Below are 19,709 nucleotides of genomic sequence, written 5' to 3'. Positions count from 1 at the left end.
TTCACTTGACATAATACTAGTGATTTCTGTGTGGTGTTATACCATATACAAAAGTTCAAAACCACCATGACCTGAGGCAAAAAAATTATTGGAGCAGTATTGTCATTGACATAACTCAGCTTATCAAGACCGAATACCTTATGGATATACTGAGAACAATGGTTGGTATGCTAGTATAGACTATGAAGGAATCAGGATTTTTCCAGACATTTGCCATAGTTCAGTGATACAAACAATCACACTCTTCTAGTTGACTTCAAAACAATAAATTGCATTTATCTCTGTTAATTTAAAACATATTTATTAATCAAAAAATAAATTGTGCATTTTATATTTTGAACACTAGGTGAATACAATGAAATGTTCAAACAGTTTTACTTCATCTTACCTGGAGATTCAAAGGGCCTTGACATACTAGCTGCTACTAATGAACGTTCCAGTAGTGTCGCTTCTTCCCTTTTGACTTCACCATCCTCACTCATTTCAGGAGCCTCTCCTGGAGGATAAGCACTTGGCACACTTTCATTAGAGTCTAATTCTCCTTCAGCTTCCATTGATGTTTCTTCCTCTACAGGTTGGCCTTCTGATATCTGAACAAATATAAAAAGTGACATTATATGGCATATATTTTTTAACTTAAAATAACACACAAAGTATTATAATGTACACAAGAAATTGGCAAAGGAAGAGTAGTTTGTGTTCAAACCTTAGTATGTGGAAGTAAAAATAAAATGTGCCTGTCTTATCACAAACCCCTCCCCATCCTCAGACAGTTGACATTTAGCTTCTACTGATTACTAGATTAGCGTAGAACAATATTTCGTCAGTATAAAACAGGAATTGTCTTATCGCAAACCCCTCCCCATCCTCAGACAGAGGTCAAAGTCGAGCGGTGTAGTAGATAACGTGATTGCAGAGTCTCGCCGCCCGTTCGCTTTGTTGTACTTTCGTATTTTACCCCTACATTTCTCCAAACACAAAAATTCAACAAAAACAAACATTACCAAACAAAAACTAAACTCTTTATTGAAAAAAAACACACAAAACTTGTTATTATTCTTGATCAAACTCCGCCACCCAAAATGCGAGTGCCTCCAGCCGAAGGTGCTTCCGAAGCTCGCGCTGATGTCAACGAAAGAAAAACATCCCTCGAGATAGTATCTATCAGTAAATATAATTCTAGAGGGGCTGATCAGAAATATAAATTGAATTGTAATGGAAAGGCAATTATGTACCGTGCAAAAAACTTAAATAATCATGTGATGCCGCGCGGCCTGCCGTAATCGGGATTCTCGAGAAAGATAAGATAACAGCGACCGCAATACCGATCACAATACCTGGAAATGCTTGTTGATTGATGGAATGTTAGTTCTGTTACTCAAATACATCGTTTTATAACGTTCTAAGTTCATTGAAAAAAGTTTAAGCGAATCTGACCTCATTAACAATTGATAATCTTTGTAAGTTTGTAATTTTGTAATTAAAAAGTTGTTTTTTCGTTCTACAATGTTTGTTTATAATATATCTATAAATTTATATTTTTGTGTTCTTCATACTGGTGTGGTTGGTATAATCCCAAAGTACCGATTTGTATAGTGTCAAATATTGATTTGTGAATATAGTGTAACATTACATACAACGTCCATACAAATTACAAAAACTGTGCCCGTGTCACATTTAGTGAAAAAAATCATAACTTTACTTCTATATAAGGTAGGCTTTTGAAATTTTGTAATTAGGTTAAGGGTTAGATATAGTTTACTAGGATATAACAGGAAATCAGCATACATTTTTTTTAAACCACTTATTTGTGCTAAAAAAATGTTTTTTGGAAATTTTAAATTTTTTTTTCTTAATTTTAACTTTTTTATAAGTTTAAATTACATTTATGCAACTAAAATTTACCAACAGAACAAGGGCATTTCATAAGCAAAATAATGGTAACAAAATCATCAATATCTGTTAAAAAATAAAAAAGTTATGATACATTTAGTGAAAGCTTGCAAAACTGCTGAAAATGCCCTTGGCGTTTCTGGGTAGTACTTTTGGAAAATGGGCTGGCATGCAAAGGGTTAAATAAAAATAGAGACCGTTTGAAACAAAACAGTCGTGCCAAGAAATGGAAACCAGTAACACTCGCTGAAATGAAAGCGTTTATAGCAGTTCTCATAAATATGGGAATCAAACCTCAGCCAACCATTTACAGTTATTGGTGGAAATATTCTAGCCAGTACATCCCCTGGTTCCCTAGAATGTTCACAAGGAACAGATTTCAGGCCATCCTGCAGTTTTTTCACATGCTGGACTGCTCTAACTTACCAAAATCAGGTGATTCCAACTATGACCCTTGTGCCCGTTTCAATCCCCTGGTAGATCATGTTAATCGCTTATTCAAGCATTATTTTGTCCCTGGTCAAAAATTATCAGTGGATGAAAGTATGATTAGCACTAAATCCAACTCACAACTGAAACAATACCTGCTAAAAAAGCATCACAGGTGGGGTATAAAACTGTGGATGTTGTGTGACTCGGTCACACACTATTGCATAAATTTTTTTGTATATAGAGGTGCTAGAGGATCTGATAAGGACGAAATAAAAGCAAATGGTTTGGGGCATACTGTAGTAGTCAAGCTTATGCAAATGGGCAACCTTTTAAATAAAGGTTACCACATATTTGTGGATAACTTTTTTACATCTATAAAACTTGCCAAATATTTATATGCTCAATGTACCTTCCTAACAGGCACCATTAGGAAAAAGAGAAAAGGAATACCCGATAGTTTGAAGAGGAAGTTCAATGTGGGTGAGAAAAAGTATCTTAGAAAGGAACAAATCCTTCTTCTTGGGTACAGGGAGAAAAAGTCCCAAAAAGGCCAAGTCCTATTGCTTTCAACGGATTCTGTTGCAGGTAGTGAGCGTAGAACAAAGAGGAGAGGTCAGAGGTTATCAATAACTAGTAAACCTAAAGTGATCAGAGCCTACAATGATTTTATGAGAGGTGTTGATGGCTCTGATCAAATGTTGTATCAATACCTTGATGACCGCAGAGCTCTTAAATACTGGAAAAAAGTAGTGTTTAATATTTTTGGACGCATGATTTTAAATTCTTATCTTCTGTACAAACTAAATACAGACAAGCCAGTGAACAGACTCATGTATACTGTTTTATTAGTTGAAGAATTGAGCAGAGAATGGCTGCAGTTAAATGAAAATAGACCAGTGTTATTCGGAACACCAGCAGATAATTCATCTCATGATGAAGTTCAAGGCAGAGCTTCCAATGAGTTTTTTGAAAAACTACCTGTAAAAAATGGCAAGCAGTTGGAAAGGAATTGCTGTGTGTGCAGTTAAGTTAGTACACAGGTTGGTGGTAAAAGGAAAAGATCCTCTTACATCTGCCGAAAGTGTAAAAGGGCAGTACACACATTCTGCTTCCCGAAACATACTTGTTAGGTACATGCCCAAGCGGACATTTTGTATATATGTAATTATTTCATTTTGTAAAAAGTGATTTGGTTCTTTTTTGTTTTATTAAAAACATATTATTTAAATTATTTTGCAACTGGAAGCTTGAATTTAATTGTTACGCCATAGAAACAAAAGCTTTTAAAAAAGTACTGTATCGCATTTTTTTTTTTTTAAGTGATGTAAATATGTTATTTATGGATCAAATGTAATAAAACTTGGACAGTGTGTGCACAACCATAGGAGCATCACTAGAAACAAATGAAAATTGGCCTACAGATTTTTTTTGTAACTGATATCTACCTTCAACTTAGAAAAAAAACAAAAAAGTCATGTAAGTACATATACATATACTAAAACAATATATATTTTAGAATGCATGACCTTTTATTTTGTGTTTGAATGTTCAAATATAGTGTATTATGAACTGTTTAAAAAAAGTTTCACAAAGATCCGTTCATAAATAAGAGAGCTGTAAACGTTTTCCTAAACTTCTACATTTTTGACAAATATGCCCTGGCATTTCTTGCATATCCAATAGTATAGAGGCCTGGCACTTTTAGCATGCAACATCAAAATAATCCCGGCACTCAAAGGGTTAAAGTGTGAGATTTCGAGGTCAGGAGAATTGCTTCAAAAATTCATTAATTTCTTTTTAATTTATTTTAAGTGTGATAAAGTAAAAATGTTAACCCTTTTTATTACAGGATGATACTTTATTTATTTTATCTTTAGTTTGTTTTATAGGTTATATTTCAGGTTAATATTTAATTGTTTTAGTAAATAAATCTTTTATACAAATTTATTTTACAGTGAAATATTTACTTTTATTAAAAGTTACTTAAGGTTTTTATTTGTATTTGTTTTAAAAAGATACACTGAAACATAGTACAGTACATGATTATGTAATCTTTTTTGGTTTTTATCTGAGAATTGATATTTATTTCTTTGAGAAGAAATATTGGAATTTTTAAAACAATCTCCTGAATCTTCATTAAAAATTTATTTTAACAAATTTTTTTACATATCAGTGGTACAAATCACAGATAGAAAAGAGAAAGGAGAAGTTTTTACAACCAAAATAATAAAATATGCTGTAACTTGTTTTTAAACAAAGAAAATACCACACCAGTGCCTCAAGTATTCCTGTATTGATAAAATATTCTCTAAATTTCAGTATTACATTTTTTTTACGAGGGCTATTCTAGAAAGTAGATTACATTTCGGTCTGTAGCCGTTACAATGGGACTATCGCTGCCATTTGATGCCAGGGCGTTTCTCCGTTCAGTGGCTATCCCGCCTTGCTAGTGAGAGGTTAATGTCACTCCTTGTTATAGAATAGAATATATTTTATTGCGTTGACAATATATATTACATTGTATTGCAATAGTCAATAATACCAATTTTTTACGGTATTTATCTTAAAGACTAAATCCATTCACTCGACTTTCCATACAGTTGCACGCAGGCACACATTCATACACATACAAAAAAACAAAATTCATAATTCGTGGGATCAACCCCCAGGATTGCAACACCGCCGCGAATATCAATCCCAAGTGTGCTCCATGAACTCGCCAACTGAGTAAAAAGCACAAGACACCAGGTAGTGTTTTAATTGGGTTTTAAATTTTTTTGGATTTGTTTCTAAATTTAGTGTTTCAGGGAGATTGTTTTAAAACAGCAGTTTAAAGTGTATGACACAATTGAAAATCACACTGTGAAGTGCAGTCAGTAATATGGTTTTTGCTGGCTAAGCAGAATAAACCAATTGAGATTTGTCGCCAACTCTGTGAAGTTTATGAGAACGATGGGATTACTGAAGACGTAGCGTGTCCACTGACAATGCATCACTGTGCATTATGTTTAAAAATGGCCAAACTAATGTAAATTATGACGAACAAAATGGATGGTCAAGCACTGTGACTGATAAAATTGTTCTAAAGCCAATGAGAAGATTAAAGAAGACCGCCGATTCACAGTAACAGGACCATAATCTCTGTGAGGTATTGTGAAACCTTGCAAAAGTTAAGAGCAATACAAAACCACCGCAGAGGAAAGTGAAGTTCGAAATTTTTGTTTTTGCAGGACAATGCCCGACCACACAAGACAAATTGTTCTCAAAAGTCCTGAATGCCTTAACACTTTCACTGCCGACAACGTAATTTGACGTCGCGCAAGGAGTTCTATAGACTGCCGACAACGTCATTTGACGGCGCCGACTTTTACAGTAATAAAAACTCATTTAAACGACTATGAAATTCGGCATTGATAGTCATTCGCTAATTCGATGTTTTTGTTTCTTACTCTATGTATTATAATCTATGAAATGTTGTTGGCAGTCATCTGTAACATCGGAAAAAAAAGTGGTTTGTTTACCGCTTCGCGTCGGGCGTCGGCTATTTGTTGTCGTTCTGCTACCGTAGTTCGTCGTCTGCGTCGTTATTGTTTTGCTTGCTATTACGTTTGTTTATGATTGTTTTGTGAGTAAATACAATGAATCGTAACAGTATTGAAGACAATCAAGTTCTAGAAGAGTTACTCAGATGTTCAAGTGACAGTGAAAGTGATGATTTATTCCAAGATGACACAGATAATGATCCCGATTTTACTACTGATGGACTTCTTGGAGATGCAAGTAAGTTTGTTGACATTGTATTTTTACTCAAATAACAAATATAAGCAAATTAGTAATAAAAACATTTATTCTTGTGTTTTGTAAATAATTGGTTTATTACAGAATTTTACAGTTTATTGTTTATTTTATTTTATTTATTTTTTATTTTTTATTTTTTATTATTCAAGACTTTCCACACTAAAAAAAATATTTCAGCATAAGTAAATTTTAATTGTAAACATGTGTAGCTATAGTGTTAGTAATGACAATTCTAAATACAGAAAAAAATAATAAAAAATATATTATGCTACAGACTAGTACATGGTGATGTTTTTTGGTCAACTTTTTATTTTTTACAAAAAACGTTATGTTTTTAAGTTTTCAACCAAGACTTTCTGTTTGAAAATATTTATGCATGAGCATCTGTGTAGAAAGAGGAAGAACTTAGCTTTAAAAAAAATGTAAGTCCTATGGTTTTCTTATAATTAGTTAAAAAATTATATATATTTAAAAATCGTTAAAAATGGGCGGCAGTGTAAGAAAGTTGTCAAAATTAGGAGGCGGCAGTGAAAGTGTTAAAGTGGGAGGTATTTTGCACATTCGCCTTACAGTCCTTGCACCCAGCTACCATCACCTGTATCCAGCAATGAAGACCTGGTTTGTAACGCAGCACTTTGATGATGATGTAGAACTGCGGGAGGGAGTGATTCTCTGGTCGAAGTCTCAGGCAGCAGAATTTTATGTTGGAATTTAAAAACTAGTTCACCACTAAGATAAGTGCCTACATTTTTATGGTGATTATATTGAAAAATAGTATTTTAAGGTCAGTTTCAAATGTATATAGTAATATTTTTTTCTTGTACTTCATTTTTTTTTATATCAAAACGTTATTTATTTTCTGGATAGCCCTTGTATTATTTTATAACATTCATTGAAAAATTCACAAATGTGTTAAGTAATAAGACATTATATGACAATACTCCAACCTGTTTGCTTTCTGTTTCTTCAGTATTTTCTTGTTTGACATAATTTGCTGTTTGTTCTTGATCATCTTCATCTCTTTGGCTATTGTTGTCCGAGTCATCTGCTTCCTCATGTGGTTTACATATCCGTACAGGTGCTCCTTTTCTTCGTTTAACAGGCGGAGTGGAGGGCGGCGATACTGATGGAAGTACTTTCCGAGCTGGCACCACAGGCTTATTGGGCACAGCCGTGCTAGATTTATCACTAAGGTTTTCATCCTAAAACAACCAAAACGGGTCAAAAGATGCAACCTACCTCCAGATAGAATATGGATAGCTATTAGCTTTCTGGAATAATGATAAAAAAGACTTACTTCAAAATACATTCCATTAGATAATTAAGTTTGTTTATGAGTATACTTGGGATTCAAGTTTATATTATGTATATAGTGTATAACTGGTAGCTAAAAGTTAAAACAAATCAGAGAGATGAATAAATAAAGATTGGGTATTTCCCACAGTTTGAGGGTTAAGCCCACAGACACAAGAGTCCATTGTGGTGGTCTTGTTGGCACAGGAAAGGACAACAAATATTTGTTTGAAGGAACAGAAGATGTTAAAGAGCTTGAAGCCTTCCCTCTGCAGCAGCTCAAAGATTTTGCTGATGAGTGCCTCCTTAGAGGGCCTCATCTGTTCATTATACACAATATTGGCCAGAAAATTAGAGGTCAGTAACTCAACCCTAACACCTGCTACATGTTCCTGAGGACACCCCCTCACACTAGCTGTGACAATTTGTCAGATTGCCACAAAGAGCCAGTAATTTTTACGAGCCACATCCAGTTAGATTGATTTTGTAGTATTCTAGGGTTTTTTTTATGACTTGAGGCCTTGTTTTGGTGGCCGGGAGGCCTTTTTGTGTGCTGTGATATGTGGAGTTCTTGACAGTGAAATTGAATGGAAAAAATAATAAAAATGTTTCACTGATATCTGTCAGATATCAAGATCTTTATAAATTAACCAATATGAGACAAAGTTAAGTGTAACTTTTTACCTTCAATGTAGATGCTGCACCAGTAAGGCCCTTAATTTGTAATAACTCGGCTGTTTGCAAAAATGAGGAAAGTTTTTTTTCTGATACATAAACAACACCTTGATATACAAAACTCAAGAGGGCTTCTACATCTTCATGGTTGACGTCTTTCAGGATGACAACTGGATGCTCACAAGGATTTTCCTGAAATAAAGGAGCATTTTATAAGATAAAAATAAGTCAAATGCACTAAGTAATATTAAGTACAAAGAAGTTTACTAAATTTCAAAACTCAGTGATAGCGTGCATGTATTTTATATACTGTGTTTAGGAATCTCACAAGTTTAAATTAGGCCTACGAGAAATAAAGAAAATATATATTTAGTCAAAAAGTAGTGTTATCTTTACTGTTTTGTGAATAATAAAATAATTTTTGGTGTATGTGTACAATTTTAGTTGTACACAGTAGTATCAATTGTTTTGAGGAAATATTTTGTCAAGTGCTATTTTGTAAAAGAAACTGGAAAAGTGTTCAAACATATTTTTGGAAGTACCATTTGTGTTTTTCAAATATGATCAACTAGCAGTATATCCACATTTAGGTGTTTTAATTTAACAATTTACCTATAAAGAAAATTAAAAAAATTAAGAGCCTATCTAAAAATGTTTTGGTTCTATGGACGTTTTATTAACCCTTTAAGCGTCATGAAAAATTGGACCCTGATCTTTGATTACATTACAATTTTTTTTTATTTCCAATGTGTAAAGTTAAATTTTTTTTTTGTTTTGTATGTCAAAATAGAGTTTTTTAACGGTAAATAAAATTTGTTTTAGCCCTTTTTTTGGCTCTGCTAGGCTAATTTTTAACTTTTGAGAATATCGTAGAATAGCAGTATATTTGTCACTAATTTTTTATCATTTATTCAAGATGTACGGGAATGAAACACAGTTTTACAGATAAACATATACTAGCCTTTATTACAAACTAATAAAATTATAAAAATACAAATTAGACAATGAGTGTTTATTTTTTACTAAAAGTTTTGTTTAGTATGATAATGTTCAAAACACTCATCTGGGTGGAGAGCAGGTTCATTAGGACAGATCTTGCAGACGTAGGTTGTTTCTCGACGTAGACCCTTCTTCTTACAAACAACACACCTGTTCCATTTTTGTCCCTTTGTTTGAGAAAATGCCTCCCGGTTAGCCGTTCCTCTTCCGGTCTTTTTGCAGGGCGCCCGGACCGCCTTTTGTTTTGGTCTGTGAGCCATTCGCTCGGATACAAGGTCACACACAAGGCTGCGTCTAAACTCCACATGTGACATCGGCTTCAAGTCTTCTTTTTTTTGAGAAGACTTCTGTGTACATTATGTACGAATTCACAACTGATACCTCCAATAGCCAGAAAAATACTTTTCTGTACCATTTCCTAGTAGTACGGCCTCATGAATTGGTACGAGGAAATAAAAATGGTCACTTCGATCGACCCCTCCCATATGTTTTATGTAGTCTAACACTACATCTGGTTTCTTTGTCGGGGGTTTTGTTAGGCCACTTGCTTGGCACTTCAGTCATTTCATTTACGCTTCCTTTTCCTTTAGTGCTCAACATGTTCACTACTCTTTTTGTCTCGCCAAGATAAGATAAGTAAATTGTCTTTCCTTTCCGATAAAATTTGTCCTTTTTCTAGGTGCTTTCCCTTTTTCTTTCATGTTGTTTGGCAGTCCTAGACGATTTTGTCATAATAACCGTTCCAGTTTGTGTAGCACTTCATAGCTAACAGCTCACTTGCTAACTCAGGACTGGTGTAATAACGATCTGTATATACGTGAAGGCCTGTAATTGGTTGTGCTGGATCCTTCATAATAACAGATTGAGTTAGGAGTTTTACTATTTGTGTGGTTTTGAGCAGTGGACTGTTGGCAATCAAGGTCTTCTTTTCCAAAGTATGGAATGAAATCATATATGTACCCATTATTTGAATCTGACAAAACAAACAATTTGATTCCAAACTTAACAGGTTTTTTGGGGATTATAGACCCTGAAACTGATTTTACCTTTGAAGGATATTGTAGATTCATCCACGGCGACGAAATCCCCAGGCGTTGTAAAACAACTTGCAGACATCTTTCATATGACTTACTATTGGTTGTATATGGTAACTTTTGGGTCTATTTCGCTCTTGACTGTGGTTGAAGTGAAGCATCCAAAATATATTCAAAAACTCACGTTGCGAAAAGACATCACCGAAGAAACGGAATCCTTGTCTCCCAGCTTTTGGAGAAATAGGATTCAATGTTTGGAAGGGAAATAATGCCCATGTTCAAGATTGTACCTAAAAATGCTTTTAGTTCAGTGTCGGTAATTGGGGTCCAATGTTTCCATCGAGATAAAAGGTGTCAAAGGTCGATTTATTCGCTTGGTAGCAAAATGGTTTTGTTTCGTCGCAAATGTACTGCCTGATCTCTTCGTTAAAAAACAAAGAAAAATAATCAATTGGAGATGTATCAGAGTTTGAAAGATTCGGGTAAATTTATACCTTTATTCATGTTGAAAATCGGTATAGATGTCTTTGGACCTGGGTCGTTGTGAGTGACATCCTTGTAGCCATCATCTTCTGGTTTCCCTTTTTTCTTATATTGACGTGTGCGTTTAGGTGCAGGCCCAGGTCTTGGTTGTATATGTTGGGTATGTCTACGCCGTTTACATGGTGTGGATGTGGTAGGTGCAGGTCTAGCTAGTACATGTCTAGGCGGCGTGAGCGGTACAGGTGTGGGGTGGAGTGTGTGTCGACAGTGCGGGTCCCGAGTGTGTGAGTGTAGACGGTGAAGGCGGCGGGGGGGTGGTTGGGAGTGAGTGTGAGCATTGCAGATGTGGTTGGCTCAGGCGCCAACTCTTGCTCTGGGCAGCTGAATAGGACTAAGAGCGAGATCCTCCGCCTCCTCCATACCACTTGATAGATGTTCATCATTATCACTTTGTTCACTATCAGTTATATTATGAAGCAAAATGTCTTCATTGTCACTTTCCATCCGGTCTCCGTATTCACTTACCAATGTCTTGTCCATAACACTGGTAACAAAATCTTCAAACTCCGAATCGTCTGGATTCACCATTGTACAACGAGTAATGGTAAAAAAACACTAAATAAACACTGGACACTGCTGTATATAATACTAATAATTTACTTTAAAAAGATTAGGACACAACAGAAAATTAGCGATAACCGAAATACATGTGCGAGTACCGGACGCTTCTCGCTAACTAACTGGCTAGATGCCTTGACGGGGAGCTCCCGTCAATGACTTTGAGGATGCCGCGGGGGCCGCGCCCACTAGACAGTGTTTGGCCAATTAGAAGCCACTGCCACTCCCATTGTAATAGAATTCGAGGCGGGGCAACCCGTCTGTATGTCGCATGACTACTAGAACCATCTAGGAGCAAAATATTCAACTAAACATAGCAGTAAGAAAATAAAGAATGCAAAAACGCGGATCCACGGCAATAACGTTTCGAGCTTGTAGTGGCCCTCCGCGGATCCGCGTCAATAACGCTGGAAAGGTTAAAACGTTAACAAAATCACTGAAATAGGCTTGGCATTTTTAAGCAGTAGCTTAAGAGAAATCTGTGGCATTTTTGGGACAAACGTTTTTATTCTGCTCCAGCACTAAAAGGATTTAAAAAAATTAAGTCCATAGTTTTTCAAAATATTTTTCTCCGAGTTCTGCACATTTCATGTAACGCTTACGTAGTTTTCATCCTTGCCTGCAAAGTGTTCTTCCACAGCTGCTTTTATATTTACATCTGTGATGAATCTCCAATGGTCTGCAATGTAAGGTGGATGAGCGATTTCCTAGAAACCACAATCCCTCACAGCATCCTTAGCAATCAATGCTGTATGGACAGAAGCATTTATGAAGGAGCCAGACACCTTTACTCGACTTTTCCACGGTTTCTTTATGATTGCAGCACAAACAGTGAAATAGAGCTGCATAGTACTCTAAATTCACTGTGTTTCTTTCTTTGAAATCACTCAGCGGTACCCTCTATAATCTCAAAAGGTCTATAATCTAAACAATTGATGCAAGACATTCTGTGTTTCAGCATTCTATTAACTTAAAAACTTATTAGACCAGAGAACAAACTCCTCTAATTGTGCAAATGAAAGAATTTTTGGCACCCATCTTGCACTCACTTTACTGATAAGAAAATGTTCTTTGGTGATCCTCAAAACATTTATTTTTGGAAGTTTCCACCTCGCAGCTATTTTTTGGGTCTTCAAACGCAGGTCAGTTTGAGATGTGATTGCGACCACAAGGCGACCAGAGCGTGTCATCATTCAGACTTTCTCTCTCTAGCCTGAACATTTTCACCCATTTTTTTACTGTACAATATGAGAGAAGGACTGCCAGAGGAAGGTCCTCTTTACACAAGAATCAATCATTGCACTGTACTTTATCTTGAACATTTATAGACAGCACATTTTATTTAATGACGGAGACATTAATAATTAGTGATAATACTGAAGAAATTTGGGCATGAGCACGCCTAGCGGAACCGATCCTAGCCTGAGGGGCAGTAAGGTAAGTAGAGCATGCTGATAAAGTGCCTAAATAAACAAGGCTTTGTAGAAAAAAAACTGAATACAAACTGGAAATAATTCTGTTTTGTGTTTTATATTAAATATACCACCCTTAAAAGTCTTTGGTTATTTGAGAATGACAACTAAACAGATTACGTACTAGTTAATGTGGTTACATACAACTGTACAGATTACAAACTACATGTTAACAAAAAGTATTTATGATAATCTGAAAATGAAAAAAATCATCTTACCTTAAAAACATTTCTGAAGTAAGCACTACATGCAGATAAAATTACTTTGTGCGCTCTAAATTTCTGTCCTTCACATGAAAGAGTAACATCAACTAAATGTTCCTCACTGCGCAAGATGTCAAGTTCACTGACCATATTGCTCTGGTAGTTGTTCCACCGTAAACAAAAGTGATCTGCTGCCATTTCCTAAACAACAAAAAACAATAAAATGTAAAAACAACTGTATGCTTGTAATTCTGACCTTCTAAAAAAAAGCACAATTCTCCTCGCATTTAGCTCTGGTTGTTTTTCTACCATAAACAAGTCACTAGACAATACACTTTATTTGTACATTCCTCGAGAATTACAATTGCATCAAAACAATGGTATAATTTAGGTATAATGAGTATCAAGATTTCTTTTTCCAATTGAAGAATACATCAATTACATAAAAAGGATGGTGCAGTGACCATCTTTTCAGCTCTATCTTCATGAGATCATAACTGTTCTGAGATTTGATGCATTCATGCAAGGCATTACAAAATTCCCTCCGTGATGGTGGTTGAAGCTTTGCTTACATTAAGAGCTCAATCTCAACATGGTGGTTTATAAAATCTATGTGCTAATGTTGTCTTTGAATTATAAATATTTTTATCGAGAGCACAATTAATTAGGAACATAAACATAATGAATTTATTGAGGTTGATATCTGAATTACTCGTTTAATATGTGATATATACGTAATATATATACGACACTTCGACTAGATCCTAGTCAAGAAACATCACAGCTGAAGTGGCCGGTGTTGAAACATTGCATTTGACTAGATTCTAGTTGATTGTCAATAGGGGGTTACCTTTTAAACAGAAAATATAACATTAATGATGGATATGATTTGTAATGCAATGTCTCATTAATTTCTTATATATTCTAGTAATTATCAACTACATATATCCTATAAATTTGTTCTGATCTACTTATATTTTGTTCCTTATCCTTCAAATATCTTATTATTACTTTTAATCTTGTAAAAGCTATTAGTAGTTGAACGGGCCAACAGTACAGTACTGTAATACCTCCGGCCATCAGCACCAGCTACACCCCACGGCTGTGTAGGTAGACAAAAACAACCCTTGAGATAGTACTGATAAGTAAAATATAAAATTCCAAAAGGCTGATTTATTATGTTCACTAAATACTACAAACTTACCTAAATGTATTAATCCCGACTAAAAAAACAGTGTATCCTAAGCTGGGAGACATTAGCCACCACATTTGTTACACAAAGAAAAGGAATGTAAAATTCCATGTTGAACTAAAAACGACACAATATTAGAACTAGTCATACTAAATTAATAAAAAAAACCCTAATAGGGCACCTAAATAGTCCGTAAGTAAAACATTTCCTTCACTTGTAGATGTAAAACCCAGCCTACGTTATTAGCAAACAAACACGACACAACTTGGTACTTTGGTATTATTTGGAAGCCAACATTGTTTAAAAAGTTATTTTTACCGGATACATACAAAAATTAGATTATTAGAAAGAACAGACCTTATTTTACTTACAGTAAAATTAAATATCATTATGATGATTGGTTCTTGTTTACTGCCTCCAGAAAGGAAGTAATGTTGGCAAGAAGGAGGCCACTCTGTCCCTATCTAACTTACAAGTTGTTATTAAGCTATATAGGTAGGTTTAGATTAGGTCATCATAAATATGTTACTAGTAGTACCAAGGTTAAAGATAACCTTTACAAGTGCTCATGTGATCTGAACTTGAATTTAAACACTATCTCGAGGGATGTTTTTCTTTTTTTGTCAGAAGTGCGGAGTGGCACCAGAGGCCATAGAAGCCCGATCTGGGACATTATCTGAAGAAGTGAAAGTACCAATCAGAAATGGCCCCGGGCCAGCAGAGTGGTCTTCGGTGTTGCCTGTCACCCTCTACTTCTGACAAGAACAAGAAAACGTCCCTTGAGATAGTACCTACAATTCAAGCTTACATCACATGAGGTCTCATTAATTTTCATATTTATAATACATACGTAAATATTCAGTTATATGCAGCCTATTAACAAATAGTAGATAAGAGACAGAGTAGCCTCTTTCTCGCTGACATTGCTTCCTTTCTGGAGGCAGAAAACAAGAACCATACGTCATAATGACATGTAATTTTCACTTTAAGTCAAATAAAGTCTGTTCTTTCTCATGCAGCTTTTTTAGGCATCTGATAAGAAAAACTCTTCCAAAAATAGTGGCTTCCGGATAATACAATAAATATTATACAAAATAGATAATGGCGAAGAAAAACCACGAAAAATAATGTCTTAATTTTGTAATGTACACGAAATTGGAAAAAATAATTTAACGAGATTCACAAATAAAATGCGGATTGACAAGCAAGACCGAGAGTACAGATGAAATAAACAACAAACTTCACCATAGAGGTAGAAACTATTCCACAATTGATGAAAAAAGTGATAAGAGTACAAAAAAACTCTTAAATTATCCTCTTATGCAGTTGACAGCCCTACTCTAACCGCTAAAATTGCTTGTACTTGTTGACATGAATATTGATATCCCGATTAGCCTATTTCCTAAAAAATCAATGCCTAACTCTCCTTACCTTCTTATCCCCCCCACCCATAAACCCTGATTCCCCTCGGTTCCCTAAATTGATGGGGGGGACCATTTGGGATAAAACCTAAATTTCAAACATATTATCAATTACTATACAATATATGGATCACAACCGCCTAAAATCCTTTCTTAAAATGATAACATACTATTTTAAGAAATCTATAAAAATGGTTGTAGATTGTTGTAGCTAATGTAAACATTATACAAATTGTTGTATCTTATCTGGTTAAATAATAACAAAAACAAAATGCTTACGATAAAAAATGCTATTATTAGAATTTAACAGTTCCTGTAAATTAAAATTAAATAATACTTAATAAACCCGGTCCAAAAAACAAAGCTATGTTTGTATTAGCCTATATGAATTATGGAAAACACATAATTAAAAAACATATTAGATAGCATTTTGCTTTTAGTAGCCTACTTAAAGCATTTTGTGAACTATACTGCTTTAAGTTCTATGTTAGCTAGTACAAGAAGAAGTGTTAGTTCTATGTTTAATGATTATTAAGGATACAAAGGTTAATTGTTACATAATATGATCAGTTTTTTTTTTCCACAAGTAAGATAATTGTAGCAGCAGAGGTGTGTGATGGCCAGCAGAACTGATATCCGCAACAGTCCAACAGAATTGCAATTACACTTGTGCCATATATAGTTTGTTGCACAGATTCAACTAATTCTGAAATGTGTACGGCGATCACATATTGTGCAAGGGATTGTTAAGGTAGCCTAGTACACACACACACACACATATATATATATATATATATATATATATATATCGATACTCATATGTATAAATGTCATTCTTTCTATAGGCTATATTTTCATAAAATCTGCACAAGACCTATAATGACCTATAATCGGGTAGGGTATGATAAGCGGACCCGGTTTTTTATATCGAAGCATACATTCATCGATACCTAATATTCGCATCTCAAATCCTAGACTATCAATCGATATAAAAGTACTGTATCTATAGTCCTCAATAAAAATCATATATTATAAATTAAAATGTATGATTTAATGTTTATAGTGATCAAACAAATTATTATAACCAAAATTAGGAAAACTGAAGACGACCATATTTGCTCCTCTCACAGTGTACAGTTGTTTCTTGCCCAGAAATTTCACATAATGGGTTTTCCATACGAGTCCCACATATGTTGAAGTCACGACAAAAAAAGTCTTATCATCTTTCAAAGCAATGTCGTGTAGTTTTCTAAAATTGACTGCCATTTTTAATAATCAAATGTTACTTAGGCCTATATAAAATTGAAATTTTACGAGTATTATTTGAAAGTGTTTACAGCTGTTGGATACAGATTATTAAAAGTTAATTGATCAAAATAATTAATCAGTATCGATTGACTATATCGATGGTTATGATTAAGTAATATCGTTTGCCAATTTTGATATAAAAAACCGGGTCTGCTTATTGTACCCTACCCCTATAATGAATTGATGAGTCAATTTTCTTTCATCAATAGCGTGATCTAATATAAAGTACTAGGCCTATAATATACAGTAGCCAGCAAAAGGATGATGGGTAGACTCCCCAGGATGATTACTGAACCACTGCAAGAGCCTAGTTTAATTCTAGTAGAGCCTGCCTTTTTGGATCTATAATTCGCTGTCCCAAAAGGCTTTTTTTAAATACACTTTATCACTATATATCTTTTAAATTTTATTTTTAGTAAGAGTATTAATTTTCTCCTCCACAATTTGCTGCCTACAATATCTGTCTTCTCTAGGATATAAACCTTCCCCCTACATAACACACATACTATAAATCCAGCACTGGATAAAAATAAGTTATTGGAGGGTGTTTGTTTGGTATAAAATGGTTGAATAGGCATAGCCTACCACTTTACAGAAATGCCATCATCAGCCAGAAAAAATGTCGACTAGCACTAGCCATACTAGAACTGATGGCCTAATATATATGCTACACACAGGTTATTTGGTGTGTCCCACTTCTAGGGCTAAAAATATACTATCTGTAAATGTCAATATAAAAGATGATCACTTCATTATTTTTCACCCTACATTTTCACTCCTGGCTCTCGGGAAATTAAAAAAAGTAGTATCACTGACAACCTACCATGACTGGCACTATGGTATATTAGTGACAATTGGAAGATCTATGTTTCTATGCCTATGTTTCTGAATATTATGGACATCTCACTGGTTTATCAATAAATATGAGTTGCAATAGAATTATTCCCTTTTCAAATGTCTATAAAAGACTACGACATAAAAAAATAACCATGCCTAAAGAAACTTTATTACATTAATGTGAATATTGTTATACTTACCTAAAATTTTATTCAATATCCAATCTAACCTGTAGTGACCTAATTCAGTTGCTAACAAGTTTCGTAATCGCAATAATTTATCACACGATTGTAAGGACGACTACATAACAGTTTCGTTAAGACATAAACATTTAATAACCATCATATAAAATGTAAATACCAAAATGACGCCCTACATAAACTAAAATATGACAAAAGACCACCAACAAAGTACAAAAATGGCGTAATATAAACTTTGATTTTAAAATAATCAGCCCAAGCTGGCAGTATGTCCAATAGAAACTAAAAATCCCCCCTTCTACTACGGAGTGAACTATATACAGCATGTAAAGTCTCGCACAGGCTTGATAGTTCCAGAACAATATGTAAAACAGTAAAACCTGGTACATCATTACTGTATCTATGAATATACTTTTTGAAGTAATTACCATATTTTTGTCATGTCAGGGGGATGGCCCGTAAGGAGTCAGAAGGCAATCTTAAATGAGAGCATAGGTCGAGTATTCCATCAAATTAAAGGTCTTTATTAGTAATGCCACAAATCCGATCTCAAAGGGTCCAATCTTTAAAACATTATGCTGGTTTAAACTTTTGAACATTTACAATTTAGGTTCTGTTCTATATGGTTTAATATTAATTGTCTTGGCTCAATTTGTGAAAGTTAAACTTACTAAATGAATACTGGACTTATGAAATAGTTTTTAAAGTAATTAGTGACTCTTCACATTCAATGGAGGATGGTCTACAAGGAGTTCGGCAAAAGAATTTAACGTAAGTTTAGCTCAATATGTACATTGTTTTAAAATGTAATGTACTATGTACATCAAGTGAAGTCCAAAGCCAAACCTAAAAATAAGATTTTTTATTATAATAACTGATACTAGGTTGTTTCCCTTTAACATTCATCTCTGCTAACCAACTCCTTTATAATAATGTACATCTTGAGCTAAGCTTACGGTAAAACTCCTTGTAGACCATTCTCATTGAATGTCTAGTACATTAAAAACTATTTCTTAATTCCAGTATTAATTTACTAAGTTTAACTTTCAAAACTCAAACCAAGGCAAGAATATTAAACTATCTAGAACCACACCAACGGTGTTCCTAACCTTCTTGTTTCAGTTGCTTCTGGGAAAAGAAGCGTTAGAAAATTATATCTCATAAAACTACAATGTAAGAGGTAATAATTGAGACAGGTGAGTTATTTAACTTCACTATTATATAAATCGAACACAACGGAGCTGCTCTGATCAAGTACTATAAATAATACACATGTAGCATTAAATAAATCTTACAAAATTAATACGAAGAACTGAGATCATAAAACTTACTTTGGTATTTATGTTACTTATGTGTTAGTCCTATTAATGATAAAAGAGGTTAACTATCGTTTATATAATGAAAATACAGAGGATGCGTAATTATTTGATGGACGTTTGCAAAGCCACTCTGGAGCTGGAAAATTTTATTTTTGTTTGTCTGTCTGTACGCATGACATCTCGAAAAATAACCAACCTTTAGACTAGAAATTTTGCACGGTTTCATTTCTTTATAAGAAACTATTAATTCGATGATGGTGGATGTCACTTGATGAAATTTTGCTGAACGTTAGCGAATATTATTACATTGGTCTTATGGGTAACCATGATAATAACGGGAAAATAATATAATAAATAATTCTTTAAACAAACTGAGTACAATTATATGAGATTTTAACATGAGACAATTTTATTCGTATTGTAAAACAATAAATAATAGAGTGGAAAGTAATGTTAAAAGTTTGTGACCTCATTTTAGCTCACTCTTGTGCTGTGCTATACTCTATCTAGAGAGAGATTTAAACTGTAGACT

General features: G+C 34.2%; 1 protein-coding gene across 4 annotated transcripts in view; it reads right to left on the bottom strand.

Moving 5' to 3' along the window:
• The window catches only part of LOC124357194 (protein tramtrack, beta isoform-like), a 79,522-nt gene extending 61,436 nt beyond the window's left edge, over nucleotides 1–18,086 (bottom strand). For all 4 annotated transcript variants that reach the window (XM_046808727.1, XM_046808729.1, XM_046808730.1 and 1 more), the window contains exons 1-5: nucleotides 17,859–18,086; nucleotides 12,916–13,101; nucleotides 8,101–8,283; nucleotides 7,071–7,325; nucleotides 389–590 (exon numbers count right to left, since the gene is read on the bottom strand). In XM_046808727.1, the coding sequence (XP_046664683.1) occupies nucleotides 389–590; nucleotides 7,071–7,325; nucleotides 8,101–8,283; nucleotides 12,916–13,098 (823 nt within the window). In that variant the 5' untranslated portion in view covers nucleotides 13,099–13,101; nucleotides 17,859–18,086. The remainder of the gene's footprint in view (nucleotides 1–388; nucleotides 591–7,070; nucleotides 7,326–8,100; nucleotides 8,284–12,915; nucleotides 13,102–17,858) is intronic.
• Nucleotides 18,087–19,709: the final 1,623 nt, after the last annotated feature.

This window comes from Homalodisca vitripennis, chromosome 3, assembly GCF_021130785.1.
Source record: "Homalodisca vitripennis isolate AUS2020 chromosome 3, UT_GWSS_2.1, whole genome shotgun sequence".
NCBI classification, from domain to species: domain Eukaryota; kingdom Metazoa; phylum Arthropoda; class Insecta; order Hemiptera; family Cicadellidae; genus Homalodisca; species Homalodisca vitripennis.
The sequence above is the reverse complement of the archived record's forward strand: the minus strand, read 5'-3'. Positions and strand labels throughout refer to the sequence as shown.